The 16,677-nt window shown below is 53.0% G+C and overlaps 4 protein-coding genes across 4 annotated transcripts; 3 read left to right on the forward strand and 1 right to left on the reverse strand.

Annotated features, from left to right (window-relative positions):
- Positions 1 to 679: 679 nt before the first annotated feature.
- On the forward strand, positions 680 to 2,059 carry ALTATR162_LOCUS5273 (uncharacterized protein; the record flags this gene model as incomplete). The annotated part of the gene is made up of 3 exons (XM_043312892.1): positions 680 to 1,222; positions 1,273 to 1,399; positions 1,452 to 2,059. 3 exons carry the CDS (start codon positions 680 to 682, stop codon positions 2,057 to 2,059), a joined length of 1,278 nt encoding a protein of 425 aa, XP_043168827.1.
- Positions 2,060 to 3,034: 975 nt separating this feature from the next.
- ALTATR162_LOCUS5274 (uncharacterized protein) lies at positions 3,035 to 8,698 on the reverse strand (the record flags this gene model as incomplete). Its single annotated transcript, XM_043312893.1, has 3 exons — positions 3,035 to 3,231; positions 3,286 to 3,435; positions 3,487 to 8,698. 3 exons carry the CDS (start codon positions 8,696 to 8,698, stop codon positions 3,035 to 3,037), a joined length of 5,559 nt encoding a protein of 1,852 aa, XP_043168828.1.
- Positions 8,699 to 10,496: 1,798 nt separating this feature from the next.
- ALTATR162_LOCUS5275 (uncharacterized protein) lies at positions 10,497 to 11,419 on the forward strand (the record flags this gene model as incomplete). Its single annotated transcript, XM_043312894.1, has 2 exons — positions 10,497 to 11,109; positions 11,157 to 11,419. 2 exons carry the CDS (start codon positions 10,497 to 10,499, stop codon positions 11,417 to 11,419), a joined length of 876 nt encoding a protein of 291 aa, XP_043168829.1.
- Positions 11,420 to 12,513: 1,094 nt separating this feature from the next.
- Positions 12,514 to 15,066, forward strand: ALTATR162_LOCUS5276 (uncharacterized protein; the record flags this gene model as incomplete). Its single annotated transcript, XM_043312895.1, has 1 exon — positions 12,514 to 15,066. One exon carries the CDS (start codon positions 12,514 to 12,516, stop codon positions 15,064 to 15,066), a length of 2,553 nt encoding a protein of 850 aa, XP_043168830.1.
- Between the last annotated feature and the right edge of the window lie 1,611 nt (positions 15,067 to 16,677).

Genomic DNA, 16,677 nt, shown 5'->3' on the forward strand with positions numbered 1-16,677 from the left:
GAAGTAGCGTCAACGGTTAATGATGAACGTGTATTAGGAACCACAGACTATCACGCCAATTGCCAGTCCATTGAGCGCGAACAGATAATCACAATATATTTCAACGTCAACGTCAAAGTCAACACAGTGCGTGGTCGTTCCGTAGAGATACCAAGCTGCGCCAAGAACCAGTGTACGGTCGGGCTACAAGTCGCCCATCAAACAAGCAATCACGTGTTTTGTATAATAAGCGGAACAAGCTACACGTCTAGTGTTTCGCTTTTCTCACATCAAAGTTGCAGACTACGGCAAAGTATGCTCGCGCAGCACCACGACGGCCTGAGGGCATGTACGACTTCCTGCACGCATTGCTACAGCCTCACACCTACCATCATGATCGACAGAACGATCGACCGAAGGGCCAGAACACGTCAGCTGTTTGATACCGGACATCCTCTGCCCGATCGGGCCTTTCCCCATGGGAGGATGATATATAGAGGGAATGTCCTGCCCAGACTATAGTGTTATTCTTCAGTTCGATACTCGTTGAACATCTCAGTCCTTGTTCTCTACTTCTCTTCAACATCCTTCCTTGTACATATCGCTGCTAGCCGGCTTTTATTCCTTTATACACTCTCTACGTACTTTACTGCCGGGCAGTTCATCTCAATTTTTCTACAAATCTTATTTATCATTCAATATGAAGTTCGACTCCTCCATCCTTCTCGCCTCTTTGGCAGCGTCCGCTGTTGCGGCTCCAGCTCCTTTCACCAACACCGGTCTTGGAAAGCGATGGGTTGACACCACTGGTGGTCAGAAGATGCCAGCACACTTCGTCTCTACCGTCCGCAAGCTCTCTACCGAGAAGCTCAAGACCAAGCGTCAGCTTGACCAACTTCTCGGTGGATTGACAGGCGGTGCTGGCGGAGCTGGGGGTGCCGCTGGTGGAGCCGGAGGACTTGGTGACCTTCTCGGTGGCCTTGGTGGCGGCGCTGCTGGGGGTGCAGGCGGCGCAGCGGGCGGAGCGGGAGGAGCAGCGGGCGCAGCTGGGGGCCTTGGTGATCTTCTCGGTGGACTGATGGGTGGTGGTGCGGCTGGCGGCAACGCAGCTGGTGCTGGTGCTGCCAACACTGCTGCTACCGGCGCTGCAAACGGCAAAGGGAAGGGCAAGGGCAAGGGAAAGAAGGGTGCTGCTGGAACAACTGCTGGCACTGCTGGTACTGCCAACAGTGCTGGTGTTAACGTGAGTATTTCCTCACCTCGGACCTTTGAAACATGCTGACTTTAGTCAAGGGCGCTGCAGGTGCAAACAACGGCACAGCTGCCGCAGGTGGCAACACTGCTGGAAACAGACAGGCTGGTAACGGACAGGCTGGTAACGGACAGGCCGGTAACGGACAAGCCAATCTTCCCACTGCCGGTAAGTAGTCTGAAATCCAGAAGCTCCAAGCATAGACACTGACATATCCCAGGCGCTGGTCAGGGCCAACAGGGTACCGGAGCTGCCACTCCCCCAACCCCTCCCACTGCCGGTCAGCAGCCTGCTGGTCTCGCTGGTAACGCCGCTCCTTCTGCTCCTGGTGCTGCTGGTCCCGCTGGCACTGCCCCTCCCGCTCCCCCTGCGAACGGTGCTGCTCCTCCTGTCCCAGGCCAGCAGACTGGTACTGGGGTTGCAGGAACCGGTGCTGCAGGAACCGGTGCTGCAGGAGCTGGATCTGCTACTGGAACTCAGCAAGGAACTGGTGCTGCGGGCACTGGCTCTACCACCGGCACTCAGCAAGGTCAGCTTCCTCAGGCTGGCTCGGCTGGCTCGGCTGGTGCTGGACAGTCTACTACTGGTTCTGCTACTGGAAACGGTGCTACTGGCAACACTGGTGCTAACACTGGTGCTGCCTCTAACTCCGGTGCCACTGATGCCAACGGTGCTAAAGGTGCCAACGGTGCGAACGGCGCTACTGGCACTTCAAACGGTGCAAACGGTGCCAACGGTGCCTCTGGCAACGGAAAGGCCTCAGGCGGCAAGAGCCAGTCTGCTGCCGACGCCGATTCTGCTCTCGCCGACTCCCAAGAGGAGGACTAGATTATTATGGCGACTAGTTAATCGACATATGCGTCTTCATAGCGCAGGGTATGAGGGAAAGAGTGGGTCATGTTGTGGCACGATACCACAGATGCAAGCGTTTGGTTTAGCTATGTAATGATAAAGGTTCGACTGGATTCGGGGGCTCACGATCATTTAACGGATAATGCTATTTACCTTTCACGAGACTTTTGGATTGGCAACGGATAATGTGGTGTGATGTGATAGGAAGGTAGAATCGGCATTTCGGTTGAACACGCGAAACAATGAGTAGACATGGAGAAATAGATTTCTTCACCGAAATGTTGGAGTAATCAATACCTTGACGTACCTTCCTGGTTGGATGAGTGGTGTAAGCAAACCTCTAGTGTCTGCAAATATGGAAGATGGTCTACGCGTGAGGGATGGCATGTCGTTGGTGTTGAAGTGAAATATACAGCGCTTCAGCTTTCATCTTACCTCCTTGTTTGCGAGATGAGTATTGGACAGCGACTCCTCTACCTTGCAGAATTCGAGAACTCGCACCACGCGCCGGCATGCGCAACCAAGTTACCCTTTCCATTTTGAACAACGTCGGTAAAGCAATGACGAGGCACTTACGCAGTCTTCCTAACGATTATTTCCTACTCATGACCATACACTGATCAAAACACATTTGCACCAACACCGTGTAAATGGACGAAGAAAAAAACCGACCACAAATCCTTTTGCGATTCTAAAAGTCCAAAATTCGCAGACAAGCTTTGAAAACACACGAAGAACGCCCTGATCCTATCGTTGACCTTTACAATGCATACTGGAAACCAACAGATGATATCGCAATAAGGCGTTGAATCTATGCATGTTCGAGAGAAAAAAACGTGGAATTACATGTCTGGCGCCCCCCAACGCAAAAGCACCAGGGTATCCATAATCTTGTGTCCTCCTCACTCCCCATCGTCATCATCATGATCATACCACCACCGGGCCAACAGTCTAAGAAAGATGGAAAGCGCCTTGGCCCTCGCGGATGGCCACGCTGAGCTTCTCGCGGAGGATCTCGACGGTGCTATAGTCGGGCATCTTCAGGTAGTTGACGCAAGTCATGACGGAAGGAAGGTAGTCGTCGGACGTAAAGGGTGGTTCGCTGGGTTTGCAGACAACCGTGAACATCGGCGTGAGAGCTTTGAAGCCTGGAAAGAGATTAGTAAGAGAATGTTTGTCGCAAGACAAGTGAAGTAGCTTACCTCCAATCGGGAGCTTGGGGCTGCCGGTGATGAACTGCAGGAAGTCCCTACGCTCCTGTGCATCGAATTCGCTCATGGTAGCAAGCAGGTTACGCACGCTTTTGCTATCGAGATTGTAGCCGTGGTCTGCCTTAATGGAATCCATCAGAGCTGGAATGTAGTTAGCAACAGTGATCAACAGCTATATACTAAGAAACTTACTTTCTAGCGACCAATCCTCATCCGTCCGGCCGAACAGCATCACCAACTCATCTGGAGTAAACGCCTTGAGCGCAGAGTATGGGAACACCTCTGTGAAACCTGCGCGGAAAGCATCCGCTTGCCGCTGTACACCCGAGCCAAGCGTGAAGTCGATGACCTTTTCTACATACGTGTCGACATTCTCGATCGTGACTGGTGTATCCGCACCGTTTGCAATAAGCTCGATCGAACCGTAGCCCGGAAGTGTAAAGTCCAAAGCTAGGTCTTCTACCCGACAATCTTGGATGACAATGTCTTGCAGAGCTGCGGCCTTTGCTGTTGCGCTCATGCTGTCGTTGTCGACCTTCTTCTTTGCATCAGCAAATTGCTTGAGCAGCAGCAAGGACTTGGCTAGATCTTCATCGACGGCCTTGATGGCTCCAAGAGATGGTGCGACTGCTGCACTAGTACCATCGCTGATGCGGAAGAACGTTGGGTTGAAGGATACGTCGATGATGCGAGAGTCCAGCATAGATCGAGCAACGAATTTGCCCAGAATCTTGAACAGCTCAAGACGCTTCTCTCCGTTCTCGGTGTTTGCTTCTTCAGCGCTCATAGGAGCGGGGTAGAGGCCTCGCTTACCAAAGGCGTATTCGTCGCTATCGTTAGACTCGTTCTCCCGCCAGAGCTTCAGCTTCTTCTTTGAAAACTCGCGGGACACGGTAGAGTAGAATTCTAGCGTTGGTCCCAGGCCAGTTCCCACTTCCTCAAAGTACTCCACTTCCAGAACACTAGCTGAATGCCCATAAAGCTGCATGACCTTCATTGCGGACTCCAAGATTCGAGACCTGGAGATGCGAACCTTTTGGCGCTGAAGTCTACCTAAGAAAGGCCGCTCATCGCGATGTCGGCTGTCGCGTGAGTCACTCGTGGGTTGCGAGTTCTGCCATCGCGTCATCGACCTTGAGTAGCCGAACGAGGTGGACTGCAGGAAGAGGTGGCGTGTCTCGAATGGGAAAAGGAATGGGTAGAAACGAGCCAGGTCCTCGCTCCAGCTGGGAAGACAGTTGCTGGCTACCACAAGAGGCTCTTCCAGCTGACGGTTCAGTTTTGCTGTAAGCTTCGTGTTGACGAACTGTGAGAGCGGCTCAGCGTTCAATTTGACCCGCTCGTTCGCCAGGAGGATGTCATCAAGGTGCGAGTTCAGCCCGTGAAGTATGCTTAGCAGTCGCAGGATACCGGACGTCACAGGATGCTGATCAAGCGAGGCTGGCATACCCGAAACGTCCGACCTCGACTCTGGGGGTGGTGTCAAGGAGCTAGGCTCGCTTGGTGGAGGGCCTTGGACCCGCTTGAACTTGATAGTATGAATGCCATTCCAAACCGAGCGATGTGACCCGTCTGATGGTTGAGACTGGCTAAAGTGTACAGCTCGGTAGATTGTCGTCTCATTTGAGAGTGGTTGGTCGTTCACGCTGAATTCGATATGCCAGTCTTGAGGGGTCGATTGTACAGCGGCAGCATATGAAAGAGCGCTCGCCGCACCACCCAAGTTTTGACGCATAGCAGCTGAGCTCTGTAGTAATGCAGACAAACGAGATGCTGGTGTTCGGTTCTCGGGAGGTGGTTTTGCCAAAGGTGTGCTTTGCACAGGTGTAGCAATCCTCGTTCCATCTTCATCGCGAGCAGTGGCCTGCCCGGTTGATGCAACTTCAACACTAACAGCCGATGGATCAGGCATTTCCTCATCCAACTCGTCGTCAAGCTCGTCGACGATAGCATTCAAGGCGCTGTCCTCATCCATAGAATCTCCGTCAGAGAGCTGCGCTTCATCAGCGCATTCGACTGGGTCTTGACTGCTGTTCGAGTGAGGCTTCGCGGGAGGTGGTGGCGGCGGTGGAGGGAGCTGCGCCTGTTGACGCCTACTCGATCGCCGAGACTTCTCTCGCGGAGTCGAGCTCGGTCCAGGTTGCGGTGAATCGGTCGGAGCTCCCTTGGATCGTGAAGACTTCTTTGAAGGACTGTTCGTCGTATCTGAGGGGGTATGAGGCGGCGGGGGTGCACGTCCTTCAGAGAGAGCTTGAGCATACATGGCCTCGAACTGATCCCTAGAGGGAAATTGATCCCGAGACTTGGAGGGGCGTGGCCGATCTGCCAGGCTAATACGTGGTCGGAGATAGTCATCCAAGGCTTTGAATGTCGCAATGGCATGAATGGAAACCATGATGTTGCGATAAGTCTTTGGAATGCCTGAATCGTCATCGGCGACAAGCTTTAGGCGAAGCTGTTTGGCAAGCATGGAAGTCGCGCTTCCTCGGCTGTCATACATGTTTTGGTGAACAGTGATCACGTCGAGATGTTCAGACCGGCTCAGCAAATCTTGAAGCTTATGGACCAGCACGCTAAAGGGCGTAGCTGGAGATGCAGTGCTCGCGGTTTTGATCTTGCTCTGGCTACTACCTCCCATGAAGGCTTCGAGGAAGATGGGCCTAGGGTCGACATTGTTGTCGGATGTAGAGGTCGAAAACAGCTCCAACAACACTTCCACAATCTTTGAAGTCTTAAGCTCGTAGCTTGTAATGCTTTCCAACGCATCGCCTTCGAAATAAGATGCCAGTCGAGTGAACAGGTTCATGCAGTCGTTTGTATTGCCATCAGCAACGCACATCTTGATCTCATCAGCAAGCGACTTTAGATCCTCCAAGACCGCAGAAGCCTTGTCGCGTATAGGCTTGTCGGAGTCCTTCTCGTGAGCTTCAATAAACTTCTTAGCACGTAGTGTAATGATGTCTTCGATGTCAGGCATTGGTAGTGGTTCTCGCTGGTCGGAAGATGATGAAGAGTCTGACTCGTCATCCTCGTCCCGGTTCTGGCTGCTTTCGTTTAGATCATCGTCCGGATCTACGTCTTCTCCATCATCGGACTGCATTTCAACATCCACGCCTTCGCTCGAATGAGCGGCTTCTCGCTCAGCGTCCTGTTCTGCAGAGGAAACCGTGCTGGCGCCTGAGTCGGCTGCCACCTCAACCTCAACTGTTGACTTTGAGTCCTTAGGCTTAGTATCCAGAGCCTTGCAAGGTCGATTTGCCAATTGTAAGATCTCGGAAACGACACCTTCGCGATAGAACTGATATCGATAAATGGACTCCAGTCGTTTGAGTAGTAGTTCAGCAGCCTGCAACGCGTACGTGACTAAGGATGGATGATCTTGCTGCGTAAAGATTGACGCCAGATGCGAGGCATATGGCACAGGCCGTAGGGCCTCCTCTAGAATGTCGGTGTCCAAATTTGACAGCATTTTGAGATGAGCGGTAAGCACCTTTTGCCGAACACTGAGGTTAACAGTACTCGAGTAGGCGTCCGTCAGAGTTGGTAGAAGAATTACAGCGAAGCGCTTAACCTCTGCCTTACAATCTTCCAGTAACTCGACACGCTTCTCATTTGCAGTCTTCTTGTTCGTGGAGGATAACGGAAGGAGATCGTCGCCTGGGTAGCCCGCATCGAAGAGATCGTCAAGGTACGTTAGGCCATCGGTTGAGACGTCAGGCAATAGCTCGCAAATGACATTCAATGTCTCGAACACCTGGTCCTTGGGCCGATGAATCAGAGCTTGCATGATAACTACAGAATCGATCTTAGCTGCGACGCCCTCGGTGCCACTGGGAGGCGAGACACCGGTGAGAATTTGGTACAGAGTATCGACTACGTTCATCTTCAGGAGCTCAGCTGATAGACGTGGGCTGGCCTTGGCCGTGTAGGCGAGAACCTGGAGAAACATGGTGTGAATACTGGGTCCAATGAGGTTCGTGCTGCCTGGTAGGAGAAGTCGCAGGATGGCCTTGAGAAGACCTGGGCTGACCAGCTCCTCCAGCTTGCTCTCCTGCTGTCTAAAGCTCTGGACGATCCTTGATACACAGATGCAGCCTTGTTCCACGACCTTTTGGTCATTGTTGTTGAGGATGTTTTCGAGTATAGGCATGACATCGCGAACGACCGGAAAGGAATCCTCTGGGATGTTCCGACAGCAGTTGGCGGCAGTTGTGACGGCTACCCGCTGTGTGCTTGTGGCGAAGAAATCGAGGAACGTCAGGCACGCTGTGAGACCGCCTTCCCGTACAATGACTCCAGGAAATTCCACGGAGATTTTCTCCAAGGTGCTCAGACATTGCTCAGCTAGATCGATAAAGTTGATTTCGAGCAGCTTTGAGCAGAGTACAGGCACGGCGCCACCGTAAACGACATTGGCGGTCGCTTGGGGCAAGGCCTCCATCAAGTTGGCCAAGCATCGGCAGGCGAGCAACATAAGCTCCGGGTTCTCCTCCATTGTGAACTCGTTCGGCTGCATGAGCTTGACCAGTTCCTTGACGTAGGCATCGGGAGAGAAGTGGCCTGCCAGGTTGTCCTCTGTGGAGATGAGGAGGACCTCGGACAGCTCTTGCAGCGCAATCAGCTGCATGGACATGTCTGGCGACCGTAGTTGGTCTAGGATGCCCCGAAGGCGCTGTGTGGTACCCGCCATCATACCGGTGAGCTGCCTCAACGCAGAGAGACTGTGCGAGTTGCGTCCAAGGAAGCCGCTGGTGAAGGGATCGTCATCGTCATCATCATCATCGTCGTCGTCGTCGTCCTCATCGTATCGCTCTCCATGTTCGTCGCCATTCTCGTCGTCGCTGGTGTGATGATCGTCAGGCTGGCGCGTCTCCTCTTCGGCGTTGTTCGTGAGTGCATCGTCCATGCTTGTGTCGTCTCCAGTCTTGTTCGACTTTCGGGAGCTTCGGCGGGATGTGGAAGGAGTATCGGCGTCGGGCGCGGCGTTTAAAGGTTTGCTCTTGCGGCCGCCCTTGGTGCGTTTTGAGAGTTGCGGCGTCGACTTTTCGTCAATAGGATCTGATGGTGGGCTGTTTTCAGTCAGCGCGAGCTCCTGTGTTGGAGCCATTGGCACAGACCCAGATGAAGACATGGCTGCTTTGCCTTTGGCTTTCTTGGCCTTGGTTGCAGGTGGAGCGCGCGGGTCCTGAGAGTCGACTTTGGTTCGCTTGTTACGAGCACCACGTTTGGGTGCTGGCTCTGCGTTGTCCGGTTGCTCTGGGCTAGGTTCTCGCGCTGAGGACTTCCTCTTGCGAGAGGCTGGTGCGGGCGGCGGTAGGGCTGTGGGTGGGGGAGGTGCGAGGGGCGAGTGGTCGTTGGTGTTGGCGGATTGGCGCCTTTGCGAGCGAGTGACTCTGGACGACATGAGATTCTGACTACAGGCTTGTGAAATCGAGATGCGCGCAGACTGTGGCCCCGGCGGGTGCAGCACTTCTGTATCGGCAAAGCAAAGTGAGACTTGGTTGTGAACCGCAGCAGCTGATGGTGTTGAACCGTGGGGTAGAAGCAAACTGCAGCAGCCAAGGGTCGAGTGGGAAGGTATTTACCTTTCACGAGGTCCTCTGGATGCCATCAAGGACGCGCCATTAGGCGTGTGCTCAAGCAAGTGCGGTAGGTGCAAACACGGCGAAGGCGGTGGCGGCGGTGAATGTGGCTGGTGGAATCAAACAGAGCAAACGAGTGTATTGCTCTGGTAGTATGATGGGTAATAGAAAGAGATGGTAATACTGTAGTGACGCTGGCGAATACTCGACGTCCATGTCCACCTGCATGCCAGACGGAGCTAATTACGTGACCTGACTAGCGGCTTTGTTGTTATCGATAGAGGAAGTCGCAGTTGCCGCATACGAAGAAAGTACGGCCCGCGCCTGCCCACTCAGTACTGACTACGGAGCATCTTTCATTGCACTACAGCGGTATCAACGGTGAACTATTGACGCCATGGTACTCTCGCGAATATGTTTGCAGTAGCTCACTTGAGCCTATCTGACCGTTGCGGCCCTCCGTCTTGGTCTCGGGTTATCCAGCCCGACTAAGTGGGGATGAAAGCATTGAGGCTGATTTGTCTCATTCTCAAGGTTAGAGTATCTAAAGGAAGCACTTCGCACGCTACTGCTGGGTGTGGTGTTGTCAGAACCTTTCGACTGAGCAGTCCATGGCCACATAGGTTGGAAAGAGCATGTCTTGATAAGACTGTTTGGACCAGGATACGCAGGCAAACGTCGTGTACTTCCTCGTGTTAGCCTACAGTACTCCGATTTCGCTTCAAAGGTCCCTTTGTGAGTAATCAGCTCACTTCTAGTCATCCTCTAGCGCCTACAGTCACAAGTCAGGGTCGGGCGTAACAGACGAGCAATCCCGTCTGCTCTAGGGCCAAGCACACTGATTGTTCAGCATATGCATCCCACGGCCCAAGAAGACTAATTCCAAAACATAGTCGGGTGCCTGTGGGGTCGGGGAAATGCCGACACGCCCACGTGAGCCTCCCACTTCTCCCCGAGCAGTTTGCAGACCTCGCTTGCCATTTGGCGAATGTTCGCATGCAAAAGGCATTTCATAGGCGGGTGCCACACAAAGTTTGCGGCTCGGAAGGGCTGGAGCGCCGGAGTTATGGCACGGCGAGATGTGCGGTTGCAGGCAAAAAGAACAACCCTGGGAAGCCCCGCCGCCCGTGTCCAGTGTCTCAACGGCCGCCTAGAAGCAAACGCAAAATGGTACAAGATGCCCCCTCCTCCACGGCCGGATCTGCCTGTACAACTATTTCCCTCTGTTCCAATCAGACCTATCCCACTTTCACAGTCTCACCTAGTCCGCTTTGTTACGCCCACTGTCTGCAAACACAGTCCGTCGGGTGTCGCCTCGCTGCCCCCCGCGTCATAACCAGGCTCCTATCGACTCACTTCTTACTACCGCCTAGTCTCCCAGTAGTCTCCCGGTGACCCCGTTTATCGCGGTATTCGTAAGCCTTTCACTCATAAATGGTCCCCTGCCGCCGGCAATTGACCTTGCCTTTCAGAAATACCACACACAACCTACCTGCTGCCGCAACCCAACCCCGCCGTCACCTCCGCATTCCACCACTACATAGCCGACCACTCACCCCTCCGAGGTCCCCCCTTGCTATCCGCCCGCGCATCGCTCCAAGCAACATCACTGTCGCTACCATGTCCTCGACTGATAACCGCGACATCCTGCTCGACTCTGGGCTGCCCAACGTCGACGCCATGTCGCTCGACAACTACACATTCCCCAAGGAACGATTGAAGAAGACTCTCTCAAACCCCAAGAAGCAGCCTCTCGTGCTTGTATCATGTGGATCCTTCTCCCCGCCAACAAATCTACATCTGCGCATGTTTGAAGAGGCTGCCGACTACTGCGAGTTCGAGACCGACTACGAGGTTGTGGGCGGCTTCTTCAGCCCTGTCGGTGACGCCTACAAGAAAGCTGGACTGGCTTCCGCACAACACCGAATCAACATGACGAGGATCGCTGTAGAGGACAGCTCGACTTGGATTGGTGTTGACCCCTGGGAGCCGCTGCACAAGGAGTACCTCCCAACCGTCAAGGTACTCGACCACTTCGACCATGAACTTAACGAGGTCATGGGAGGCATTACGAGCGAGAACGGCGAGAAGCGACGCATCCACGTAGCGCTGCTCGCAGGCGCCGACCTAATCCAAACCATGAGCACACCGGGCCTCTGGGCTCGCGAGGATCTAAGCAGAATCTTGGGTCATTATGGTGCCTTCATCCTCGAGCGTAGTGGTACTGATATCGGTATGTTTTATCCAACTCAGCGCTCTACAACTACTAACATGCTACAGACGATGCGCTCGTACAGCTCCAGCAGTGGAGGGAGAACATCCGCGTCATCCCGCAACTTATCCAGAACGATGTCTCCTCCACCAAGATCCGCCTCTTCCGCAAGCGGGGTAAGAGCATCCGCTACTATATCCCAGACAAGGTCGTCGACTATATCTACGAACACGGCCTCTATAGCGACGACGAGAAGAAAGCAGCCGACAAGGGCAAGGAGACAGCATCCACCGAGGCTGTTGGGTCCTCACAGAGCGTTTCTGCCTCTTGAGTAACCTCGAGTACAAATCTGCAATAACCTCTTTGCAGATCGAGGATTGCATGTATCACCACTTCCGACAGGACTGCCGCGCCGCGTGCCGCGGCCAACGCTAGTTCGTAATTACGCTTGGGTGGCAATCTGAATTGGCATTGTAGAGGCGATACTCTCATTACACCGTCACGATCACCCAAAGACAGGCTTATTAGAGAGGCACGGGTGGGCCTTCACAGGCTTGGTTGGTTGAAAAGAGTAAAGGGTAGGATGAAACCCCTATGACCAACGGCGCATTGTTTTTGTATATTTCCAGCTATGATACCACACACATATTCAACAATGCATGATGATGATTTTTACGACTTCCAGTTGCAACTGTCCACGGAGCGTGAGGCTACGCACGAGCTTGCCAATCATTACAGGGGCAGTGATGTCATTCACAGAGAAGCGAGTGGGCGGCGGCTTGGGCAGATCTTCCCTGCCATCGCCGTTGCTAATCTCGGGATACAGGGTCTTCACGGCTTGGTTCAGATACGATATTCCCGGTATGACGTTATGGCATTCTTCAGGAAATGCTATGCAGCGCGCAGCATGCTGGAGTATTGCAGAGAAAGTATCCTGCAGCTTGTTTATATTGGTGACATCGCCACAGAGGCATACGCAGCCTGTCTGTTACCAAGTGCTCCAAGTGTGCGCTGAGAACATCATCACCCGTGGTACCCGCCTTGTCAAACATCAATAACATTTACACAAGGCCGACTCCTCGTCTTGTGTCCAAGTTTGTTGCACTTCCAAGATGGCCAACCAAGCGGCTTGTGGCGCCCAGTGCTCGGCCACGTCAGGCTGAACATCAACAGCTCATCTCCACAGCAACGACGCCAACATCCCAGCAAGCCCAACCTCGTGCATGTGCCCGGCCGCCGATTACACATATTCGCTACCGATATTCACATGCGTCTGAGAGCCGGCTGCGACCATTGAGCGTATTATTATTCCTTTCGTGCTTTTTCCAGACGTCTTATGAGGTGCATTCTAGCCCCACGTTTCTACACCGCGCTTTCGTTGCACTGCTATAACCATCATCATCACCACCACCACCATCCTTTCCAATGAGCGACCGCGAACGTGACCCGTCACGCAGGCGACCACAGGGCGACCAACGAAGACGACGCAGAGAATCCCACGGCGATGTAGATCCCGAACGACGAAGGCGCAGAGAATCCCGTGGTGAACACACGGTTTACGACCACGAGGGGAGACGGAGAAAGGGTCACAGGGCGACAGACTCTTCAGGCGACCTACTTCCGAAGCCACGAAGGCCCTCGAGGCACCAAAGCGAGTCAGAGCAAGAATCCCCGGCCCCACGCAAAGCACGAGGATCGCGGCGCAATTCTACGACAGATGGGAGTCGGAGGGGAAGTCGGAGCTCAGCTCCTCTGAGTCTCGATGCGCTGGCTAAGCTTGACAAGACCAATGCGAAGAAAGCTGGGGGTTGGGGAGCCTACGACTACGACGACGAGTACCTGAAGGAGGTTAGGAGGAAAGAGAAGAATCTAGAGAAGATGAGGGTGAAGGAGGAGCGAGCAGAGAAGAAGAAGGAGCAAAAAGAGGAGGAGGGTAGACGACGCGCAGCTGAAAGCGATGCCGCAATGCTTGAAGAGAAAGCTAGAAGGCGGCGAGAAGAAAGACGGAAGGCTGCTGCGTTGAAGCAAAGTCAGACTGATGATGAGCTCGAGAGGAAGCGAAGCACGTATACCGAAGACGAGCGGGAAGAACGAAGACGCAGACACGAGTCCAAGTACACACCGTCCGAAGCCGAGGAGCGAAGAGAGCGGAGACGACAAGAGAAGCTACAACGCACAGAGCAGAAGAAGCGGCGCGTTATTAGTGGACCTTTGGCTGAAGAGGGCCGCATCGACGATGACGATTCCGATTATCGATATATGATGGAGAAGCGTGGGGGCGCAGGCAGTGGCCCACCAACAGTATACACGGAAGAGGAACTGGCACGAAAGAAGAAGAAAAAGCGCATTATCTTCGGCATAGTCTGCGTTATAATACTCCTAGCCATCATCATACCTGTAGCTGTCCTGCATTCGGGCAAAGGAAGCAGTGATGACGAGAGCTCAGGGAGCGGATCAGCTGCCGCCTCGTCAGGACCAAAGAACGACAACCTAGCCGGGAAAGACCGAAACAGCGTACCAGAAGCAGATCGAGGTGGCATACTGGATCCATGGGCATGGTACGATACTGATGACTTTAATGTCACCTATACCAATGAACTTGTCGGTGGCCTCCCCATTATCGGTCTCAACTCCGATTGGGATGACGACGTTCAAGCAAATCCTTCAGTTCCAAAACTCTCAGATTCGTTCGAATATGGCAAGACACCTATCCGTGGTGTAAATGTCGGTGGTTGGCTCAACCTCGAACCCTTCATCACACCTTCTTACTTCTCTCAGTATGGATCCAAAGACAACGTATTGGACGAATGGACCTTTGTGAGCAAGCTTGGACCGGCAAAGGCCAAAGACACATTGGAAAAGCACTATTCTACGTTCATTAACAAGAAGACTTTTGCTGAGATTAGGGATGCTGGTATGGACCATGTTCGCATCCCCTTCGGCTACTGGATTGTGCGAACCTACGACGACGATGCGTACGTACCTCAAGTAGCATGGCGCTACCTCCTGCGTGGTATTGAATACTGTCGCCAGAATGGACTGCGCGTGAATCTTGATCTTCACGGCGCACCAGGTAGTCAAAATGGCTGGAACCATTCTGGTCGCCAAGGCCAAATCGGTTGGTTGAATGGCACAGACGGCGACAAAAACGCGCAACGTACGCTGGATGTCCACCACCAGCTCTCCGTCTTTTTCGCTCAGGATCGATACAAGAATGTAGTCACCATGTACGGACTCGTCAACGAGCCCCGCAACGTCGAACTCGACACGGAGAAAGTCGTAGCCTGGACACAGAAAGCCATTGATCAAATCCGCGCCGATGGCATCAAGGGCATCATCGTCTTCGGCGACGGCTTCATGGGTCTAGACAACTGGCAAGGCAAGCTCCAGGGCAACGATAACCTGCTCCTCGACGTACATCAATACGTCATCTTCAACACGGACCAAATCAAGCTCAAACACCGCGACAAGCTACAATTTGCCTGCGAAGGCTGGACTCAACAAAGCAAGCGCTCCATGGACAAGAAGACAGGTTTCGGTCCGACCATGTGCGGAGAATGGTCCCAAGCAGACACTGACTGCACACAATACATCAACAACGTCAACACGGGATCACGCTGGGAGGGCACTCTTCAATCAACCGACAGGACTGGCGCAGTCCTCGCCCCGCAATGTCCCCTACAATCTTCCCAGTGCTCCTGCGACCAGGCCAATGCCGATCCTAGCGACTACTCCGACGAATACAAAAAGTGGCTCTACCAGTTTGCTGTCGGTCAGATGGATGCGTTTGAAGCTGGCTGGGGCTGGTTCTACTGGACGTGGGAGACGGAGAAGAGCACGCAGTGGAGTTATAGACGGGGGCGTGAGGCAGGCATTTTGCCAGATAAGGCGTATGAGAGGGATTGGAAATGTCCCGGGGGAGGGATTGAGAACCTGGATCAATTTGAGGGGTTGGCGGAGAACTATAGGAGGATGTAGATGGGGGATAGGGGGAGCGGAGGAAGGAGTGGATGTTGTATACGATGATTATGCTGTGCTGTTTAGGCTTTGGCCCGCTTTTTCGCGAAACGGTAATGAGGGTGGGAGTTTGGTCACATTATGAAGTATGATCGTCGTTGATTGTTGTTATACATAGGATGAGCCCATGCATTTCCCGGCGTTGGTTACGGTATTCATCCAATTTAATACATATGTCTCAGCGCATATACTATTTCATGTCCCTTCTTAAGCGATAATCGCTCGACAACCAACAGTCATCAGCTTCTCCGAAGAAGCTCGTTTTCTATGAGCTATACCACCCTGAAAGTCTATACTTAGGTGCTGTTGCTTTTTTACGAGAAGTGTGAAGAAGGAAAATACCACGTATACCTTGAGACTACGTTTTCCGTGCTAGATACAACTCAGAACAAAAAAAAACGACCTTCTTCGCAGTACAGTATTCCATGTTCCCAGCTAACTGCTGAATCAGCGAGGCTGACACTCCCATCCGCAGTCCTTTCGTGAACACGAACAAAGGCCCCCACATCTCATCTTACCCACCATGATCTGAGCTTTTTCATAAGGCCATCCACATTTTACGACTCATTGCCGCGGGATTGAATGCCTAATTCCACATCTCCATGTCTTCACAATTCCTAGTCATGTCAACGGTCGAATATGTTCAACATTCCGTGCTACTTGCGAACCTTGGAGATGCGAAATTACATACTACACACAGGCACAGTTGCTTACCACGCCACGTCATGCTCGCACCGTCACACGACACATGTTATTGCGATTGGCAGGAGGGCTTGCGCAAGTCGCTATTTTAAGGCGGGCCGGGCGGAGTCACTGTGGACGTAGAATCCTTGAGGACGATCATGAACAGTGAGCAGAGTTGCCAAAGCGGTGTCGAAGAGGAGGCGGCTGTGTGGGCATCGTTTTTTTGGCGAGGCAAGATGGGTTTATATCGTGTGCTGTAGCCTCTGCTTCGTTTTTTTTTTATTTTAAAGCCATCACTTTTGTCTTTTTATTCTTCTTCTTAACATTCGTAACACGGCGTTATACACACAATCTCGCATTCCATCTCTACAACATAGCAACCATGCCTTCGCGCATCACCACCCACCAAAACCATTCTCGAAACTCCATCTTCGAAAATGATGCCCAGAAACGCGGGTTCATCATCGTCATCATCCTATGCATTCTAGCCACCGTCGGCATGTTCTGTCTCATCATCAGTCTAGTCGTGTGCAAGAATAAGCGCGATCGACGGAAGAGAGCGGCGAAGATGAATGCTGGGATAGGTTTGCCCGGGGCGAAGGGCAAGTATAGAAAGTTGGAGGATGAGGAAGAGGGAGGTGATGGTGGGGTGTGGAGTGTGGAGATGGATGATAGGCGGCCGACGGCTTACAAGGATGGGCAGTATGCACAGGTATGTGAAGAGAGAGGAAGAGGAGGGTATGAAATGGGAGGTTGAGGCTAACGGGTGTATCAGGTTGATGTTGATGTGCCGCATCCGGAGACCTCACATAAATGATTTCGCCACGTCTTGTGATAGATGAGACGACAACAGTCAATGCAGCATTTGCTTAGCTTGTCAGCAAGCAA

Source organism: Alternaria atra (genome assembly GCF_907166805.1).
Source record: "Alternaria atra isolate CS162 genome assembly, contig: 25, whole genome shotgun sequence".
NCBI lineage: Eukaryota > Fungi > Ascomycota > Dothideomycetes > Pleosporales > Pleosporaceae > Alternaria > Alternaria atra.